This window comes from Pan paniscus, chromosome 13, assembly GCF_029289425.2.
Source record: "Pan paniscus chromosome 13, NHGRI_mPanPan1-v2.0_pri, whole genome shotgun sequence".
Classification (NCBI taxonomy): Eukaryota; Metazoa; Chordata; class Mammalia; order Primates; family Hominidae; genus Pan; species Pan paniscus.
This window is the reverse complement of record NC_073262.2, coordinates 44080577-44099009: the sequence shown is the minus strand read 5'-3', so window position 1 is coordinate 44099009 and position 18433 is coordinate 44080577. Positions and strand designations below refer to the sequence as shown.

Here is an 18433-nt window from a genome sequence, read left to right as displayed (position 1 = left end):
CCCGTGCCCCTGCTCCCTGGGGGCCCCACAGTGCTCAGCAGGAATGCCGTGAGGGCTGAGGCCCAGCTGGTGGTGGGGAGCTGGCAGCAGCCATGGGCCAGCCCTCCCTCCGATAGGCAGCCTGTGCCCTGGACTTAGGGGCTTCTCTCGGGGGTGCCCCACCTGCCCAAAGCAGCACAACCTGAACCCAAAACTGTGAGCAGAGAATCCGATGTGTGTTTGAAGGGTTTCCTATGTCCTCTGTGTTCTCCTATAGAAAGGAGCAGGGGTGTGTCGAGCACACACAAGATGCTCTAACAACACCCTGAGCGCACCCTCATGCTGCTGAGATGGACCTGGACCCTGGACAGGCCACGGCAAGCAGCCCACTCCACCGCGCCCATCTCAATCTGTACAAGTGTGGGATTTCATTTGGCAGATCCCCAAGGCAGGAGAGAAAAGGAGGAAAGCTAACCTAACTCCAGGCTCTCCATGGACGCCAACACCTAGAAGTGTCTGACAGGAGGCATGCGTCCTTGGCCCCGATGAGGCTGCGGGCCATCCCTGCAGTCCTGGCTAAGCAGCCAAGAGGCAGGCCTTGTGGATGCTCTGGGCACAGGTGTTGAGCAAGGTGGTAACCGAGTGCTTTTCCAGGCTGTGGCTGCCTGGAGGTCACGCAGTGGTGCACCGACCTGAGGAAGGGGTTGGTGCCTGCAACAGAACAATGGGCATGAGCCTGAGGCAGCCGGCGCTGCACCCATGGCCTGCATACCCGGCAGTGGTCTGGGAAGTTGCAGCCCCAGGACTGGCTGAAGCACCAGGAGGAGCCCTGCACGCTGCCTGCCTGGCCATCGGGCTCTCCTCCCAGAGCCTCATTGTCAGTGAAGAACTGAATCTGAATGGGGTTTGGAGCCCAGGGCTTTGCCTCTGACAACCTTGGGGACCCAGCCCTGGCTCTGCTGTGTGCCAGCTCTGGGCTCAGGGACACTGACTCCTATCAACATGACTCTCTGGAGCCACATCGCCCAGATGGGGCCTTGTGTGCCCAAGCTACTGGTAGGATCTGTCAGTCCCGCTGAGCTCCCTGGTGGCCTCTGGGAAAAGCAGGGTCTGTCCTTGAGCCGTAGGCTTTCTCACCCCTCAGCCACTGAACACAGCCACCCTGGACAACTGACCTGACACAAGATGAAGGGGCAAAGGGACACAGAAGAAGAGCAGAGACCCCTATCTCTCAGGTGACCACTGGAAAACCCACTGCTGCCCGCGCAGGGGGAGTCAGAAGACGGGAGGGAGGGGCCTGAGCTGGGAGGGGCTGGAGTGCACAGAGGCTGTCCCTGCAGCACTGGAAGCCTGGTGTTCCAGAATGACCCCTGCCTGCCCTGGGCCCCCAGACAGCTCCCTCTGGGTCTGCCCACTGTATAGCCACTGCCGGTCCATCCACAGTGGACTCTGGGTAGGGTAGTGGGTGGGCACATGGTGGCACACTTGGGAGGTCCTTGTCGTCTGCAACACACAAGGCTGTACCTATGACCTGGACAAGCCCTGGCCTGCCCTGGCTCACAGCCCTGCTCCCGAACAGGACTCTTCACACCCCAGGAGGTTCTGATGAGGCTTGAGGCAAAGCCTGGATGTCTCTCTGACTCTCGGGTTTCCAAACCTGAAGCCAGAGTGACCTGCATAGATGGGTGCCCAGAGGTCCTGCCTGCCACCTCCCTAAGGCCCCAGGCAAGCAGAGCCGCATCTGTGTTGGGTAGGTGAGGGTGCGTGGGCTCCGGGGGTGGGGGCAGAGGCAATGGCCAGTCTGTCCTGGGCCCAGTGTATGTGAAGACAGAGCAGACAGCCTGCCGGCACGTGAACACAGGATGGGGTCTGGGCACTGTGCCCTCCAGCTTGGACAGCAGAGGCCTGGGGCTGTGGTCGGGGGTTGCTTTCCTGCGCCAGCCTGGCCCTCCTGGACACTCGCCCAGCTTGCAGATCAGGCGGACGGTGCCATTGTTGCTGCAGTGAGAAGAGTCCAGGTTTATCATGCACTTGGGCTCCAGCCTGGCCACCAGGCCCTGGAGCACGCTGGGGATGCTCTGCTGCTCATCGTCCTCAAGCCTGTGCTTCCGGGTGCATACCACTGGGGCCTTGGGGAGGCACCATGGTGACCACACTGGGCACACATGGCCCAGGGCCAGGCAGCCACCCTCCGCGAAGCCCAGCCCAGCTGGATGTATGTGATGGGTGGGCTGTGGATGGCAATCACGGTTGGAATGATTGTGCGGTACAGGGAATGGTTGAAGAGCGTGAGCGCATGTTGGCCAGGATGGCATCCAGGAGCAGCTGGCATAGGTACCGCTGTTTGGTCGGTGGCACCGGGGGCAGTGGGGCAGTGGGCTGGAGCAGGATGGGCACGGTCAGCAGCCCAGAACCCGAGGGTTCCCCATGTAGGGGGCTTTCCCACCCCAGGCCCGTCCTCACTCACAGCCAGATTCCCGAGGCCTCTCTCTCAGCCTCCACCCTTGTGCAGACAATGTTGGCCGATGCAGGGTATATTCCCTACCCCCACAGCTTTGTCCTCCCCAGAGTCCCTGCCCCCTCTGGGCCGGGTGGCAGAGGCACCGATGGGGGCCGCAAACAGAGAGTGACTTCTCCCACGTTCCCACCCAGCACAGCAAACCTGGCCTGGAAGAGGCCTGGTGGGCAGGGTCTCAGGTCAGGCCCAGCCCCTACCCAGCCACCCTAACCTTGAAGGCCCCTCCCAGCGGTGCTCCCAGGAGCTCTTGGGGGAGCCCCAATTCTCCCAGGGATGCCCAGGATCCCACTCAACACTGCCATGTCATTCTTGAGTTCTTTTTTTTTTTTTTTTTGAGACGGAGTCTCATTCTGTTGCCCAGGCTGGAGTTCAGTGGTGCCATCTCGGCTCACTGCAAGCTCCACCTCCCGGGTTCACGCCATTCTCCTACCTCAGCCTCCCAAGTAGCTGGGACTACAGGCGCCCGCCACCACGCCTGGCTCATTTATTTTTTTGTATTTTTAGTAGAGACGGGGTTTCACCATGTTAGCCAGGATGGTCTCAACCTCCTGACCTCATGATCTGCCCACCTCAGCCTCCCATAGTGCTAGGATTACAGGCATGAGCCACCGTGCCAGGCCAATATTTTTAAATAAAAAATTACAAAGCTGTTTTTCTTAAAATGTTACAATAAAATTGTATCTGTGTATAAAATGTATCTATTTTATGTGTACATGTGTGTGAGTGTGTGTGTGAGAGAGAGAGACAGAGAGAGACAGAGAGAGAGAGTTATGAATTAGGAAGCATATGTACCAAAACATTAGGAGTAATTATATTTGAGTAATGAGATTATGAATGATTTTCACTTTCTTCTTTATACCTTATCAATCATCATCTCAAAATTTACAATCAGAATTCATTATAAGCTATTGTTTGCTTATTTATTTATATTCGCAGTGGCGCGATCTCAACTCACTGTAACCTCAGCCTCCCAGGGTCAAGCAATCCTCCCACCTGAGTCTCCAGAGTAGCTGGGACAAATCAAAGTTAAGTTTTCTTCAGTTTAAAATAACTTGTTATAATTATGTTGTTTAGCCTCATGGTAACCAGAAAACAAAAATCAATAATAGACACCCTAAAAATGAAAAGCAAGCAATTGAAACACACTACCAGAAAAAATTCACTCACTACAAATAAAGACAGGAAGGAAGGGAAGGAGGAAAGAAAAGAAAGAAAGAGAGAGATCAGAGAGAAGAGAAAGAGGAAGGAAGAGAGAAAGAACAAAAGAAAAAAGAGAGAATAGCAAAACAACCAGAAAACAAGTAAAAAATGGCAGTAGTATGTTTTTAACCGTTAATAATAACCTTGAATATAAATGAATTAAATTCTCCAATTAAGACAGAGTGGCTGAATGGATTAAAAGACAAGACCCAATTATATACTGCCTACAAGAAACTCAGTTCACCTATAAACATACATAGACTGAAAGTGAAGACATGAGAAATAATATCCCACACCTGTGGAAACAAAAAAAGCAGGAGTAGCTCTACTTAGATTATATAGACTTTCAGTCAAAAAAAGAAAAAAATGAAGATAATTATATAATGAGAAAAAGTAAACAGCAGCATAACAATTGTAAGTGTATATGCAACCAGCACTCAAGCAACTAAACACAGAAGCAAATATTAACAGACCTTAAAGGATAGACTGCAATACAATAACAGAATACCTCAATGCTCCGCTATAATCAACACCCCACTATCGTCAATGGACAGATCATCCAGACAACAAAACATCACCAGTTAAACTGTACTCTATGCCGAATAGACCTAACATTTGCATAGCTTTCCACTCCGCAACTGCATAATGCACATTCCACTGAATAGAATATGGATTATTATCCACAACAGACTATGCATTAGGCCAAAAACAAGTCACAACACATTTTTAAAAACTGAAATCATGGCCGGGCGCGGTGGCTCATGCCTGTAATCCCAGGACTTTGGGAGGCCGAGGGGGGCGGATCACAAGGTCAGGAGACAGAGACCATCCTGGCTAACACAGTGAAACCCCGTCTCTACTAAAAATACAAAAATTAGCTGGGCGTGGCAGCGTGCGCCTGTAGTCCTAGCTGCTGGGGGTGCTGAGGCAGTAGAATGCCATGAACCCAGGAGGTGGAGCTTGTGTGAGCCAAGATCACGCCACTGCACTCCAGCCTAGGCGACAGAGCGAGACTCCGTCTCAAAACAAAACAAAACAAAACAAAACAAAACAAAACTGAAATCATATCAAGTATCTTTTCTGACCACAGTGGAATAGTACTAGAAATCAGTAACAGGAGGAAAAACTGTACAAATACATGGAAATTAAAATACATGCTCATGAACAACCAATAAATAAATGAAAAAATAAGAAAATTAAAAATTTATTGAAAAAAGAAACACAACATAACAAATCCTGTGGGATGCAGCAAAAGCAGTTGTAAGAGGAAAAGGGTATAGCTATAAACACCTACATCAGAGAAGTAGAAAGATCTCAAATAGCCAACCTGACAGTACACCTGAAGTAATGAGAAAAACGAGAAAAATAAAATGCTAAAATTAGCACAAAAATATCATAAAGATTAGAGAAGAAATTTTAAAAATAGAAACAAAAAATACAAAAAGTCAATGGAACAAAGAGCTGGATTTTTTAGAAAAAAATCAAAACTGACAAGCTTTAACTAGACTAAGGAAAAGAAAAAGAAAACAAAATCATAGATGAAAAACGAGACATTACAATGGATAACACAGAAATATGAAGGATTATAAGAGATTACTAAAAACACCTATATAAAAACAAGTTGGAAAATCTAGGAGAAGTGATAAATTTCTGGACACATAACAAATTCCCAAGATAGAATGATAAACAAAAAACCGGAACAGATCCATAATGAGTAATGTAATTAAAGCAGTAATAAAAAGTCTTCCATCAAACAAAAACACAAGAATCATGGCTTTATTGCTGAATTCTACCAAACGTTTTTAAAAGAGCTAATACCAATTTTACTCAAAATATTCCCCAAAAAATGAAGAGAAAGGAAGTCTTCAAAACTTGTTCTATGAGGACAGCATGACCCTGGTACAAAAACCAGACCAGGAAACAACACAAAAAGAAAACCACAGGCATTTTAAATATCCCTGATGAACACAGATGCAAAAAAATTTTCAGCAAAATACTTGAAAATTGCACTTGACAACACAATAAAAAGATGATCTGCCATGATCAAGTGGGATTCATCCCAGGAATATGAGGATGATTCAATAAAACACAAATAAATAAATGTGCGACATCACATTCAGCAAATCAAGAACAAAAACCATATAATCATTTCAGTAGATGCTGAAAAAATAAAAATCAACATTCGTTCATGGCAAAAACTGAACAACATGAGTACAGAAGGAACATAGCGCAATAAAGGTCATATATGATAAACCCACAGCTAACATCATAATCAATGGGGAAATGTTTAAACTCTTCCTCTAAGGCCTGGAACAAGTGTGGCTACTTTTACGCCACTTTTATTCATCATAGTACTGGAAGTCCTAAGTAGGGCAATTAGACAACAGAATGCAATAAAAGGCATCCAAATTGGAAAAAAGGAAGTCAAACTGTTTGTTTGCCGGTGACATGATCATATATATATATACACAGAGAAAGAGAGAACCCTAAAGATTCCACAAAATCACCTACTAGAAATAATTTAGTCAAGTTGCAAGATACAATATCAACATATAAAAATGAGTAGCACACCCATGCACCAATAGTGAAATACCTAAGAAAGAAATCAAGAAAGCTATCTCATTACCAAAAAAATTATATCTAGGGATAAACTTAACCGAAAAGACAAAAGATCCCACAATGAAAACTATAAAACACAGATGAAAGCTATTAAAGCAGACACAAGTAAATGGAAAGATATCCCATGTCCATGCACTAGAAGAATATTGTTAAAATATCTATATCACCCAATGTGATCTACAGAGTCAATGCAATCCATGTGAAATTACAAAAGACATTCTTCAGAGAAATAGAAAAAAAAATCCTAAAATTCACATGGAAACACAAAATACCTCAGATAGACAAAAGAATCTGGAATAAAAAGAAAAGCTGGAGGCATCACACCTGACTTCAAAACATACTACAAATCTGTAGTAAGCATGGTAATACCAAGACAGCATAATACTATCAAAAAAAGGGGCGGGGGAGAAACAGAGAAACGAAGGAATGACAGACATAGACAAGTGAAACAGAATAGAGAAATCAGAAATAAATTCACACACTTATGGTGTACTCATTTTTAACAAAGGCACCAAGAACACACATTCGGGAAGGACAATCTCTTCAATAAACTGCTAGGATAACTCAACACCCACATGTACAGGAATACATCTAGGCCGTTATCTTACCATATACAAAAATCTACTCAAAATAAAGATTTAAATGTAGGACCTGAAACTATAAAACTACTAGAGAAGAAAACATAGGATAAATCCTTCATGAAACTGGTTAGGACAAGGAATTTTCAAATAGACATCAAAAGCACAAGCAACAAAAGCAAAGATGTAATTACATTAAACTTGTCAAAAGCACAAGCAACAAAAGCAAAGATGTAATTACATAAAACTTAAAAGCTTCTGCAAAGCACAGGAAGAAATCAGTAGAACGAAGAAACAACCCAGAGAATGGAAGAAAGTATTTGCAAACTATGCATCAGCCAAGGGGTTAATACACAAAATATATAAATAACTACTCAAAAGCAAAAATACAAATAATTTGATTAAAAAAATCTACCCCAAATCTTTGTCTCCCACCATTATTTTCCTACCTTCTTTTCCCGACCGCCTTTTTGCAACGTGCTCTCCTGCTCACTATCCTCTTTTCCCTTTGGCACTAACCACCCTCTTTACCCCCTTCATCTATCCCAAAACTCTTTTCCTCCTCTTACCGCTTCCGCCGCACTGCCGTCTCGGTCGCGGTTACCACCAGTCGCAGCGAGGCGAGCCACGGTGTAGCGGCTCCAGCCTCCAGCGTACGGCTGGTGATTACCCATTCCTGGTCCTCTAAGCCGGGCACTGAGCAGCTCCACAGGAAAATACGGGAACGTGGAAGAGCCTGACTTCCCTTCAGCAGCAGTCGTATACCGCGGTTATGTACAGGAGGATTCCTGACTGCATGTTCTGATTGGATGAGAAAAACCCTCCAGGGTTACTTGGATTGGACTTTATTATCATGTTCTGATTGGATGAGAGCCAGTCTTAAGACAACCAATCACAGCATGAAAATAAAGTCCAATCAGAGTAGGCCTAGAGGTTTTTCTCTCATCCAATCAGAACATGTAGTCTGGGAACCACATGTGCCTAACCTCAGTACGTAAAGCATGCGGAGGTGGCGTCAGGTCATTTCAGGCTCTTCAGTGTGGGCGTTTGGTATCCGGCATGGCTGCTACCTGTTTCTGGCTGGAGCCTCGGACACTGGCTCACTGCAGTTGGTGGTGTCGACAGAGCGGTAGGAGGGCAGCCAGTAGCGGGAGCTTCTCCTGCCGGGCAGGAAGATGAGTAGAAGGGAGTGGCACCGAGGCATGCTGGAGGCTGGAGCCTGAGCCCCTGGGGCTTGCCTTGCTGTGGTTGGTGGTGACGTGGGACACTGCAGCTTGGCCAGAGTGGTAGAAATGTCCTGGTGTAGGTGAGTTATCCGGGGATGTACTGCCCGCCTGTGGGGGCAGGGGTTGGGTGTCCTGTTGGGGCTCACTGCCCGAGGCTGCTGCCTGTGTCAGGGGGCTGGTTGGGGGCACTCTCCGAGGTTGCATTCCTGGCGGTGTGGGGGGGTTCGCTGGCTATCGGGGGCTACACTGCCCGCGGTGGTGAGGGTGGTGGAGGGGAGGCAGGTTGTGTGCACTAACGTGTAGTGCCAGTGGCTGGGGATGGGTTAGGGGCACTATTTTCTGCTGCACTGCCCGGGGCAGGGAGTGGTTTGGGTGGTTATTTGGAGCTACAATGCTGGCAGTGGGGGGTGGTTTAGGAGTGTTGTCGGGTGCTGCACTGCCCTTACTCAGGGTGCACTATCAGGAGCTGCGCTACCTGTGGTGGGGTGGGGGCGGCGATTTTGAGGCACTGTCTTGTGCAGCAACATCTGTGGCTGGGTCAGGTTGTGGGCACTATCGGGTGCTACACTGCCTGTGGAGGGGGTGGTTGGGGGGGTATTGGGGTTACACTGCCTGCAACTGGCACAGGGTGTGTTGGGTGTGCTGTCCTGGGGCTACACTGCCGGCAGCAGGGGTCAAGTTAGGGTTGCTATGGGGGCTATACTGCCAGTGGTGTTGGTCGGCTGCAGAGGTGGTGGGGACAGCAACAGCCATGGTCTCCTTGCTCCTTCGGGTGACTCTTTCTCTTTTCCAGACTCCAGAGTTCCTGCTCGTGCAATCTTGAGCAGGGCAGGGCCCCCACACCCACTGCGGTTCTCCGGCCTGCACCTCCCGCCCACACCCCATGCTCTGTGTTGGGGAGACCACCTGGGACTACCGGGTGGGGATTAGTGGGCATCGCAGGGCACTGTGGGAACAGGGCACTGTGGGTGGAGGTGTCAGGAACGGGAACCAGCAGTTGAGTGGGGAGGGCTGGCTGGGTCTGAGTTTCTCCTACTCCTGCTCCCTGAGGAGTGCAGCCCTGGTGGGCCCAGCAATTTCTGGCCAGTTGCACCTGGATGGGGGCGGTTTCAGCGAAGGCACTCACACCCGCCCCAGTTCCTGGCCAGCTTTTGCCAGAAAGAGAGGCTGGACTTTGGCGGGTGGGTGTGAGTGCCTTAGCTGAAACTGGTCCCAGCCACCCAGTGGCCAGCGTGACAAGGTGAGGCTTTAACGTTACCACTCCCTGCATCCCATTCTAGGCTTTTCTGGCTTTGCCCGTCTAGCTGCTCCAAGCCAGGCTGGAGGAGGAGGAGAAGGAATCACCTGTGGTACGCTGGAGCCTGCATATGGCGTGACTGTGCAGCTCGCCTCGTGTGATTGATGGCAGCCACCGAGACTGCAGCTCGACAGGAGTGGTAGGAGGGTGCCCGCGGGGGCAAGGTGGTAGGAACCTTGTAGGGTGGGCTGCTGCATTGACGGCGACAGCAATTGTATTGGCATTGGTGCTACTGGTGGTAGTGGCAGCAAGTCTGGGGACCGGGAAGGGGGAGTAGGAGCGCTGCAGGGCCCAGCCCGACCCGGGGTGGGGAGGAACCTGCCGGTGCTGTACCATGGGCCTCGGTGCAGTGGTGGAGGTGCACTTAGGGAAAGGAGTCCTCTCCCTTCTCTTGCAATCTCTGGAGGGTGCCCTCCTTCTGACCCAGGCATGAGTGGCAGCATTGTCTCATTCTTAAGAAAATTTAGGGGGTGATTGTGTGTGTGTGTGTTTGTGTGGCTTTTTTTTTTTTTTTTTGAGACAGAGTCTCGCTCTTTTGCCCAGGCTGGAGTGCAGTGGCGCGATCTCGGCTCACTGCAGCTCTGCTTCCTGGGTTCACACCATCCTCCTGCCTCAGCCTCCCTAGTAGCTGGGACTACAGGCACCTGCCACCACGCCCAGCCAATTTTATTTTTGTATTTTTAGTAGAGACGGGGTTTCACAGTGTTAGCCAGGATGGTCTAGATCTCCTGACCTCATGATCCGCCCACCTTGGCCTCCCAAAGTGGTAGGATTATAGGCGTGAGCCACCGCACCCAGCCATTTTTTTCCTTCTTTTTTGTTGTGATAGTCTTAGACTTTTTCAAATTTCGTGAATTGTGGAGGGGCTTAAAGGTGTCATAATAGGCCTTCTAATTCCTGTACCTGTTCTTTTTGCTTTTTCTAGTCTGTATATTCTTCTCATCTTCTTGTTCCTCTTCATTTTCTTTTGCTGCTGCTTCTATTTTATGTTTCTATTCTTGTTTCTCCTTCTCTTTTTGTTTTCTTTATGCCAAGCAATGGCCTTAACAAACAACAAGCCAAAATTGTCACTGTGTTGTATTTTTAAAATAACTGGTCCTTTACTATGTTTTAGGGATGAGGAAAAAAATCAGTTGTATAATTAGTTACTTGAATAGCTATGCTTTCACGATTGTGTTAACCCACTTATGCCTAGTGTTCCATTATTGGAATGGTAAGCCTGAGGGAGTTAATTACATCCTACTGCTCAAGGTCATTGAAAAGGTCTGATTTTTCACTCATGCAAAAATTTAAAAAATTGCAGCCTCTGGCATAAATGGGCTAATGCGTTATAAGTAGTTATTCAGAGAATCAAAAAATGAAGCATCACATAAAAATATTGGTGGCAAACAGCCATTTCATCTCTCACATATTTGGAGCTATGCAAGAGTCACGGGGTAAGTTCTAATTTATGGGATTATTAAGTGAACTGTATTGCCTTCATTTTCTTTCTCTGCCACCATTTCCTTTTTTTTTTTTTTTTTTTTTTTTTTTGAGATAGAGTTCCGCTCTTGTTGCCCGGGCTGGAGTGCAATGGGGCAATCTCGGCTCACTGCAACCTCTGCCTCCCGGATTCAAGCAAGTCTCCTGCCTCAGCCTCCCGAGTAACTGGGATTGCAGGCATGTGCCACCATGCCCAGCTAACTTTGTGTTTTTAGTAGAGACGGGTTTTCTCTATGTTGGTCAGGCTGGTCTTGAACTCCCGACTTCAAGCAATCCACCCGCCTCAGCTTCCCAAAGTGCTGGGATTGGAGGTGTGAGCCACCGCGCCTGGCTCTCTGCCACCATTTTCAAGAGTATTGTCATCTGCCTGAGCAAACCTGGTTCATCACCACCTCTTTGCAAGAGAAAAAGGAAGTGGGGAGAATTGTGTGTAAATTTTTTTTTTTTTTTTGAGATGAAGTATCGCTCTTGTTCCCCAGGCTGGAGTACAATGGCCTGATCTTGGCTCACTGCAACCCCCGCCTCCTGGGTGAAAGCAGTTCTCCTGCCTTGGCCCCCTGAGTAGCTGGGATTATAGGTGCCTACCACCACGCCCGGCTAATTTTTGTATTTTTAGTAGAGATGGCGTTTCACCATGTTGGCCAGGCTGGCCTAGAACACCTGACCTCAGGTGATCCACCCACCTCGGCCGGCTGTGTGTATTTTAAGGCAAAGATTCACAACCAAAAACAAGGCTTTATTAACTTTTGTATCTAAGAACCTGCAGTGTGGAGCCCTCTTTTATTCCTAGTATTACTACTTTCGGTATGAACTTTTTATTTTTATTTTACTGATTCCTCTAGAAGTTTATGCATTTTCTTGACTGCTTTAAAGACAATCTATATTGTATCATTTTTCAAGCCCGTAGAAATGTGTAAGGCCTATAATTTGGACACTTGTTGTTTTTAAGGTTATGAGCATGTAGTATACTGTTGATACATGGAAGAATATGTATAAATACCACTAGATAGCTTATATTGAAGAGATAATATCTCAATTTTTGTCCAGAGTTGATTGGGTGCAGTTTCGTTAGTTGTGTTTGTCAATACATTGTGTCCATGTTTTAAAACATATAGAAATTTGAATACTCTTTAACCTCATATAGTCCTTGATTATAGGTTTAATATTTCTAAAGACTAAGGACGTCACAGCTCCCTTTAAGATTCAGTAATACTAATAAAACTTGAGATATACAGGGTTAGAATCCAACAAATTCAAAGGAAAATTGTTAAATTATATAGCTGTAGAGCAGGAATGAAACCCAGGTTCTAAGTTCCAAGGGGGCCATGAGCTATCATCATACGGGTGCATCAGTGACTGGGCATAGAGTTGGCAGAATTATGTAAGAGCGTGAGCTGTGGATCTTAATTATGTGAACATGAATTTTTCAACTGCATGGTGCCTCAGTTTATCCATCATTACAGTGGGGACAGTAGTAAGTTTTTCTTTTTCTGCTCAGTTGTCTGAATTATTACCCCAGTCTCTCTTGTTGCCACTCTTGATGCCCACATGAGAGGATCTAAGGTAATTTCTGACAACCTGGGACTCCTTAAGGAAAAACAGAAGGTTCCACAAACCCCATTTTAGGAAGAAACCTCTGTTTTCCTCATGGAACCCCAAGAACTTTAAGCAGACAGGTCCCTCTCAAAAATCTAAGGCTCTCCTCTGTTTTGCCTTGCATTGTCTGACCTTTTTGGTTTGGGTGGGCATCGGAAATTAGTAGGGGAGAGAAATCTAAAGAAAATTGTGGATATGAAGATGTATTTATTGTAAGAAATGTTATGAAGGAAAGAAATGTTATATGAGAGAGGATCTTATATGGCAAATGGTTGTCCTAAAGTAGAGTGACTAATTACAAAAGAGGGAAATACAGGTCTGGTCAGATAAATTTAATCATGTCGTAGATGGTCTGTGGAAGTTGTGTTATGGTTCATAAAATGGGAAAGAAAAACAACAACTGCTAGATCTTTTCTTGTCTAGAAGTGTTGTGTATGTGGTGTATATATAATGGCTCAGCTTAAAAGAAAATGAAAGCTCTTAAATATTTTGTCAGAAAAATAGAAGCTGTAATGCCTTTTATTTCATGTGACTTCAGTAATCTTTGGGAAATAAAGATGGTGTTAAAAATCAGTGGTAAAATAAAAATATCTTCAAAATTTATCCATTTGGTCTAATTTAAGTCAGAGGTTAAGTTTTAGAAGTGCTTTAATGTCATAAATTGATTCTTTGACTTTGGAAAATAGTTTTGTTTACCTGGTTTGGAGCTGTTAGATTTCTGGGTAAGGTCTCCAGACAGGTTGGGTTAGCCATGTCTCCTAGCTATGCTGGAAAGAGTCAGATTTTATCTACAGTTCCGTCTTGTATCCTAGACTCTGCGCCTGGTATGCAATTAAAACTTACGCTGCTGCTAATCTCTGGGTTCCATTTAAAATCCTTCCATCACATGAATACTATCCCCTATACTACATTTTTCCACAATTAAATACTTAGAATCATTTTTGCTGACTTGGCCCAACCATTAGTGATATATTTTAAAAATGCTTATAATGTGTCACAATATATTTAGCAAATGTAGGGGATGATGTTTTTACTTTTGTCAGCATTTACATAGCATTTATGTCGCAATGCTATCTCAAGTATTTTTAATCATTTAAATGTTAGATAATCGATATGCTTTTGATTCCTTTGTTTCTATGTAAATATAATTATGAGATATTTCATAAATATTATCAATTGCATGTTTCACTTACAGAATATACAATAAAATTAGGATTATTTTTATACACTACATCATATTTACTTGTTGGCTTTACAATAACTTACAAATAATATTCTGGATTACCTGTGTGACTCATGAGAGAGGGAGTTTGTGCAATTATAGTCTTTACAAATTTTTACGAGATTTTTCAAGACTTATGCTAGAACTTTGAGAACAAGGTAATAAATAAGCATATCTGTTAATATCACCTTTGGTCAACTCTTGGCTAGACCCAATGATAATGTAGGAATTAACATAATTTTTCCTACTAAAGGTGTTGGATTTGTTCTGAGAGACCACAGTTTAAAGTCATTGACAAAGAAAGTTTAAAAATTGTTAGATTAAAACCTTTTAGTGTGTTTGAAATTGTTTTGTAGAAAAATATCCTGGTTTGCATTGATAGGTTTTTTTTTTATAAGAACTAGACCAAGAGAAAGGGAGAGTAGTGATAAATGTCCATGTTTTCGAGTTGAAAAGTAACAATCAGTGTATTACAACAGATGGATTTGATGTCAAATTACAAATGCTGAGAATATTATATGTAACTGATTTGCCAGAGTAATTATACAAAGCAAAGAAAGGAAAGGCATCTAAATAGGAAAGGAAGGGGTGAGATTGTCTGTGTTTTAGACTCCACAAAAAACCCATTACAGCTGATAAACACTATATTCAATAAAGTTGAGAGTTACAAAATTAACATTGGTTTCTATACACCAATGACAAACTATTATCTGAAAAATAAGGTCATTCCATTTATAATAGCAACAAAACAAATCTATAAATCAAAGAGCAAGGAGTAATTTTAATGTAGGATGTGAATGATTTGTATACTGAAAATTATAGCACATTGATAAAGAAATTGAAAGTGACAAATAGAAAAAATCCTATATTAATTGAAAAAATTAATATTGTCAAAATTTCAGTGCTACTCAAAGCATTCTATAGATTAAATACAACCACTATCAAATTCCAATGTCGTTCTTCACAGAAATAGAAAAATTAGTCCTAAAATCTGAATGGAACCACAAAAGACGCTGAAAAACCAAAGCAATCTTTAGCAAAAAGAACAAACCTGGAGGCATCAGACTACCTAATCTTTGACAAAGCAAACAAGAAAATGGGAAAGGACACCCTATTCAACATATGGTGCTGGCATATTGGCAAGCCACATGCAGAAAAATGAAGCCGTTCTTCAAAAGGTTAAATACGGAATTACCACATGACTCAGTAAATTCACTCCTATGTATACACCAAAAATAAATTAAAACAAATGCCTTACACATACAAGTATTTATAGCAACAAAAAGTAGGAAACAACAGAAATGTCCATGAATTTTGGAGTGGATTAATAAAATATGGTCTGTCCATAAAATAAAATATTACTTGGCAATGAAAAAGAAAAACATATTAATACATGCTCCAAAAAGGATGAACATTGAAAACATGATAAATGAAAGTAGTAAGCCACACGTAACTATATTATTATGATTCCACTTACGTGAAATGTCCAGAATAGGCAAATCCTTCCAGAATAGGTAAATTCTTAGGAAGTAGATGGATGATTGCCTAGGGCTGGGAGGGGTTTAAAGGAAGAATGGGGAAAATGGGGAAAGATTGCTAATGGGTACAAAGTTTCTTTTAAGGAGCATAAAAATGTTCTAAAATCGTGGTGATTGTTTACCCAGTTAATATACTTAAAAAAACTGAATTTTATACTTTAAATGAGTGAATTAAATAATATATAAATTATATCTCAATGAACCTGTGAAAAAAGTTAAAAAATATGTGGTATGCATAAACAAAAAGTTCTTCATTTTATTTCCTAGGGTTTTGGGGAAAAGGTGGTGTTTGATTATATGAGTAAGTTCTTTAGGGTGATTCACAAGATTTTGGTGCACCCAACACCTATGCAGTATACACTGTATACAATTTGTAGCCTTATATTACTCACCCCTTCCCACCCTTTCTCCCAAGTCCCCAAAGTCCGTTGTAGTATTCTAATGCCTTTGCATCTTCATAGCTTAGCGCCCTCTTACTAGCGAGAGCATATGATGTTTGCTTTTCCATTCTTACGTTACTTCACTTAGAATAATAGTCTCTGATCCCATCCAGGTTGCTGTGAATGCCATTATTTTTTTCCTTTTTATGACTAAATAGTATTCCATAAGATGTATATATGTATGTATGTATATGTGTATATATATATATATCACAATTTCTTAGTCTACTCATTGATGGGCATTTGGGCTGGTTACATACTTTTGCTATTGTGAATTGTGCTGTTACAAACTTGCATATGCAAGCATCTTTTTTATATAATGATTTCTTTTCCCTTCTGGGTAGATACCCAGTAATGGAATTGCTGGATTAAATGGTAGTTCTCCTTTTAGTTCTTTAAGAAGTATGTTTACCATAGTGGTTGTACTAGTTTACCACTAGCAGTATAAAAGTGTTCCCTTTTCACCAAATGCCCACCAATATTTTTTATTTTTTGATATTTTGATTATGGCTGTTCTTGTAGGAGTAAGGTGGCATGGCATTGGGTGTTTTGTTTTTTTTTTTTTTTTGAGATGGTGTCCGCTCTGTTGCCAGGCTGGAGTGCAGTGGTGCAACCTTCGTTTACTGCAACTTCCACCTCCCAGGTTCAAGTGATTCTCCTGCTTCAGCCTCCCAAGTAGCTGGGACTACAGGTGCCTGCCACCATGCCCGGCTAATTTTTGTGTGGTTTTCACCATGTTGGCCAGGGTGGTCTCAATCTCTTGACCTCCTGATCCACCTGCCTCAGTCTCCAAAAGTGCTGGGATTTCAGGCGTGAGCCACCGCTCCCGGCCCGACATTGTGGTTTTGATTTACATTTGCCTGATCATTAGTGATGATGAGCATTTTTTCATGTCTGTTGGCCATTTTTTGTATCTCCTTTTGAGAATTGTCTATTCAAGTCCTTAGGCCATTTTTTGAAGGGATTGGTTTTTTTTTCCTGCTAATTTGAGTACCTTGTAGATTCTGGATGTTAGTCCTTTCTCAGATGTATAGATTGTGAAGATTTTCTCCCTTTCTGTGGGTTGTCTGTTTACTCTGCTAATTGTTCTTTTGCTGTGCAGAAACTTTTTGGCTTAATTGTCTCACCTGTTTATCTTCATTTTGTTGTTGCACTTGGTTTTGGGTTCTTGGTCATGAAGTCTCTGCCTAAGCCAACGTGTAGAAGGGGTTTTCCAATGTTATATTCTAGAATTTTTATGGTTTCAGGTCTCAGATTTAAGTTGACTTTTGAATAAGGTAAGAGATGGGGATCCAGTTTCATTTCTTGGGATGTAGCTTGCCAATTATCCAAGCACCATATGTTGAGTAGGGTGTCCTTTCCCCACTTTATATCGTTGTTTGCTTTGTCAAAGACCAGTTGGCTGTAAGTATTTGGGTTTGTTTCTGGGTTCTCTATTCTATTCCATTGATCTATGTGCTTATTTTTATACCAGTATTATGCTGTTTTGCTGACTATGGCCTTGTAGTATAGATTGAAGTCAGGTAATGTAATGCCTCCAGATTTGTTCTTTCTGCTTAGTCTTGCTTTGGCTATGTGGGCTCTGTTTTGATTCCATATGAATTTTAGAATTATCAGGAGTCGGCGCCGTGGCAGCTTTGGGATAACTTGAGGGCGCATCCTGGGGAAGAAACACCTCCTGTCCGTGGTGCTGACTGCTGAGGACAGCGCTTCGGCGTGGCTTCTCCGTGGCCCAGCTTCTTTGGTGCATTTTTCTTTCATGGTGAGTACAGAAGCTTTCGTTTTCTGGAATGTTTTGTGTATTTCTGCTAGATTTTCACTTCTTTTTCTTTTCTCTCTTGATATCTTACCATTAATTTTACAGTAGTACTCATTCCCTGAGGGCTTTTGAGGTTGGAATGTGTAGGAGGCTTTAGGGCTGTTTCTGAGGGAGACTCCCCATGTAGGTGGAGAGAGAGGAAGGCTCTGGCTGTGGGAGGAAGGGGAAGCCCGGCCCAGGTGGGGTGTAGGGGCCAGGCCCCAGTTTGGCTGCCTTGCTTTCAAGCCCCAGGTGGAAGGAAAGGATCCAACTTAGCCTCCAGGGTTTGCTAATTTTGGAGATAGGGTCTCGCCCTGTTTTTGGAGATACGGTCTCGCCCTGTTGCCCAGGCTGGCGTGCAGTGGTGGATCTCAGTTCACTGCAACCTCCATTTTCTGGGCTCAAGAGATTCTCCAGCCTTAGCCTTTCCAGTATCTGGGCCTATGCCCCATGCCCAGCTATTTTTTTTTTTTTTTTGGTAGCGACGGGGTTTCGCCATGTTGTCTAGGCTTGTCTCAAACTTCTGAGCTCAAAGGAATCCTCAAGCCTCAACTTACCAAAGTGCTGGGATTACAGGCGTGAACTACTGCGCCTGGTCTGGTGAATTTTTAAATCTGTGTCCCTGACTTCGGGACATAGGGGTCACTTTTCTCCACTCCCTGCAGTGCCTGCCTAACTCTGTCCCTCTAGTCATGGCCAGCTGACTGGGGGAGGGGACCTTGCATGTGGTTTACTGTCCTCTTGGCAGAAATGTCTATTCAGGGTCCCTGCTCAGTTTTGGGTGGATCATTGGTTTTTTTGTTGCAACTTAGTACTGTTAATGTGTTGTGTATTTTCCATAACAACCCCTTAGCCAATAGGTGATTCCTCAAAACGTTCTCCCAGCCTTTCTTTTTGGGTTCATTTTTTCCTTTTCCTTGGAAAAGCTTTTCACTTTGAT

General features: G+C 44.1%; 1 protein-coding gene across 1 annotated transcript; it reads right to left on the bottom strand.

Annotated features, from left to right (window-relative positions):
* Positions 1-555: 555 nt before the first annotated feature.
* Positions 556-9753, bottom strand: LOC117979304 (uncharacterized). The gene is given in 12 exon segments (XM_055108387.1): positions 556-634; positions 636-690; positions 1395-1453; positions 1455-1564; positions 1567-1646; positions 1649-1694; positions 1696-1770; positions 1772-1950; positions 2250-2358; positions 7464-7639; positions 8596-8691; positions 9465-9753. Coding segments are annotated over 12 exon segments (1353 nt in total).
* Between the last annotated feature and the right edge of the window lie 8680 nt (positions 9754-18433).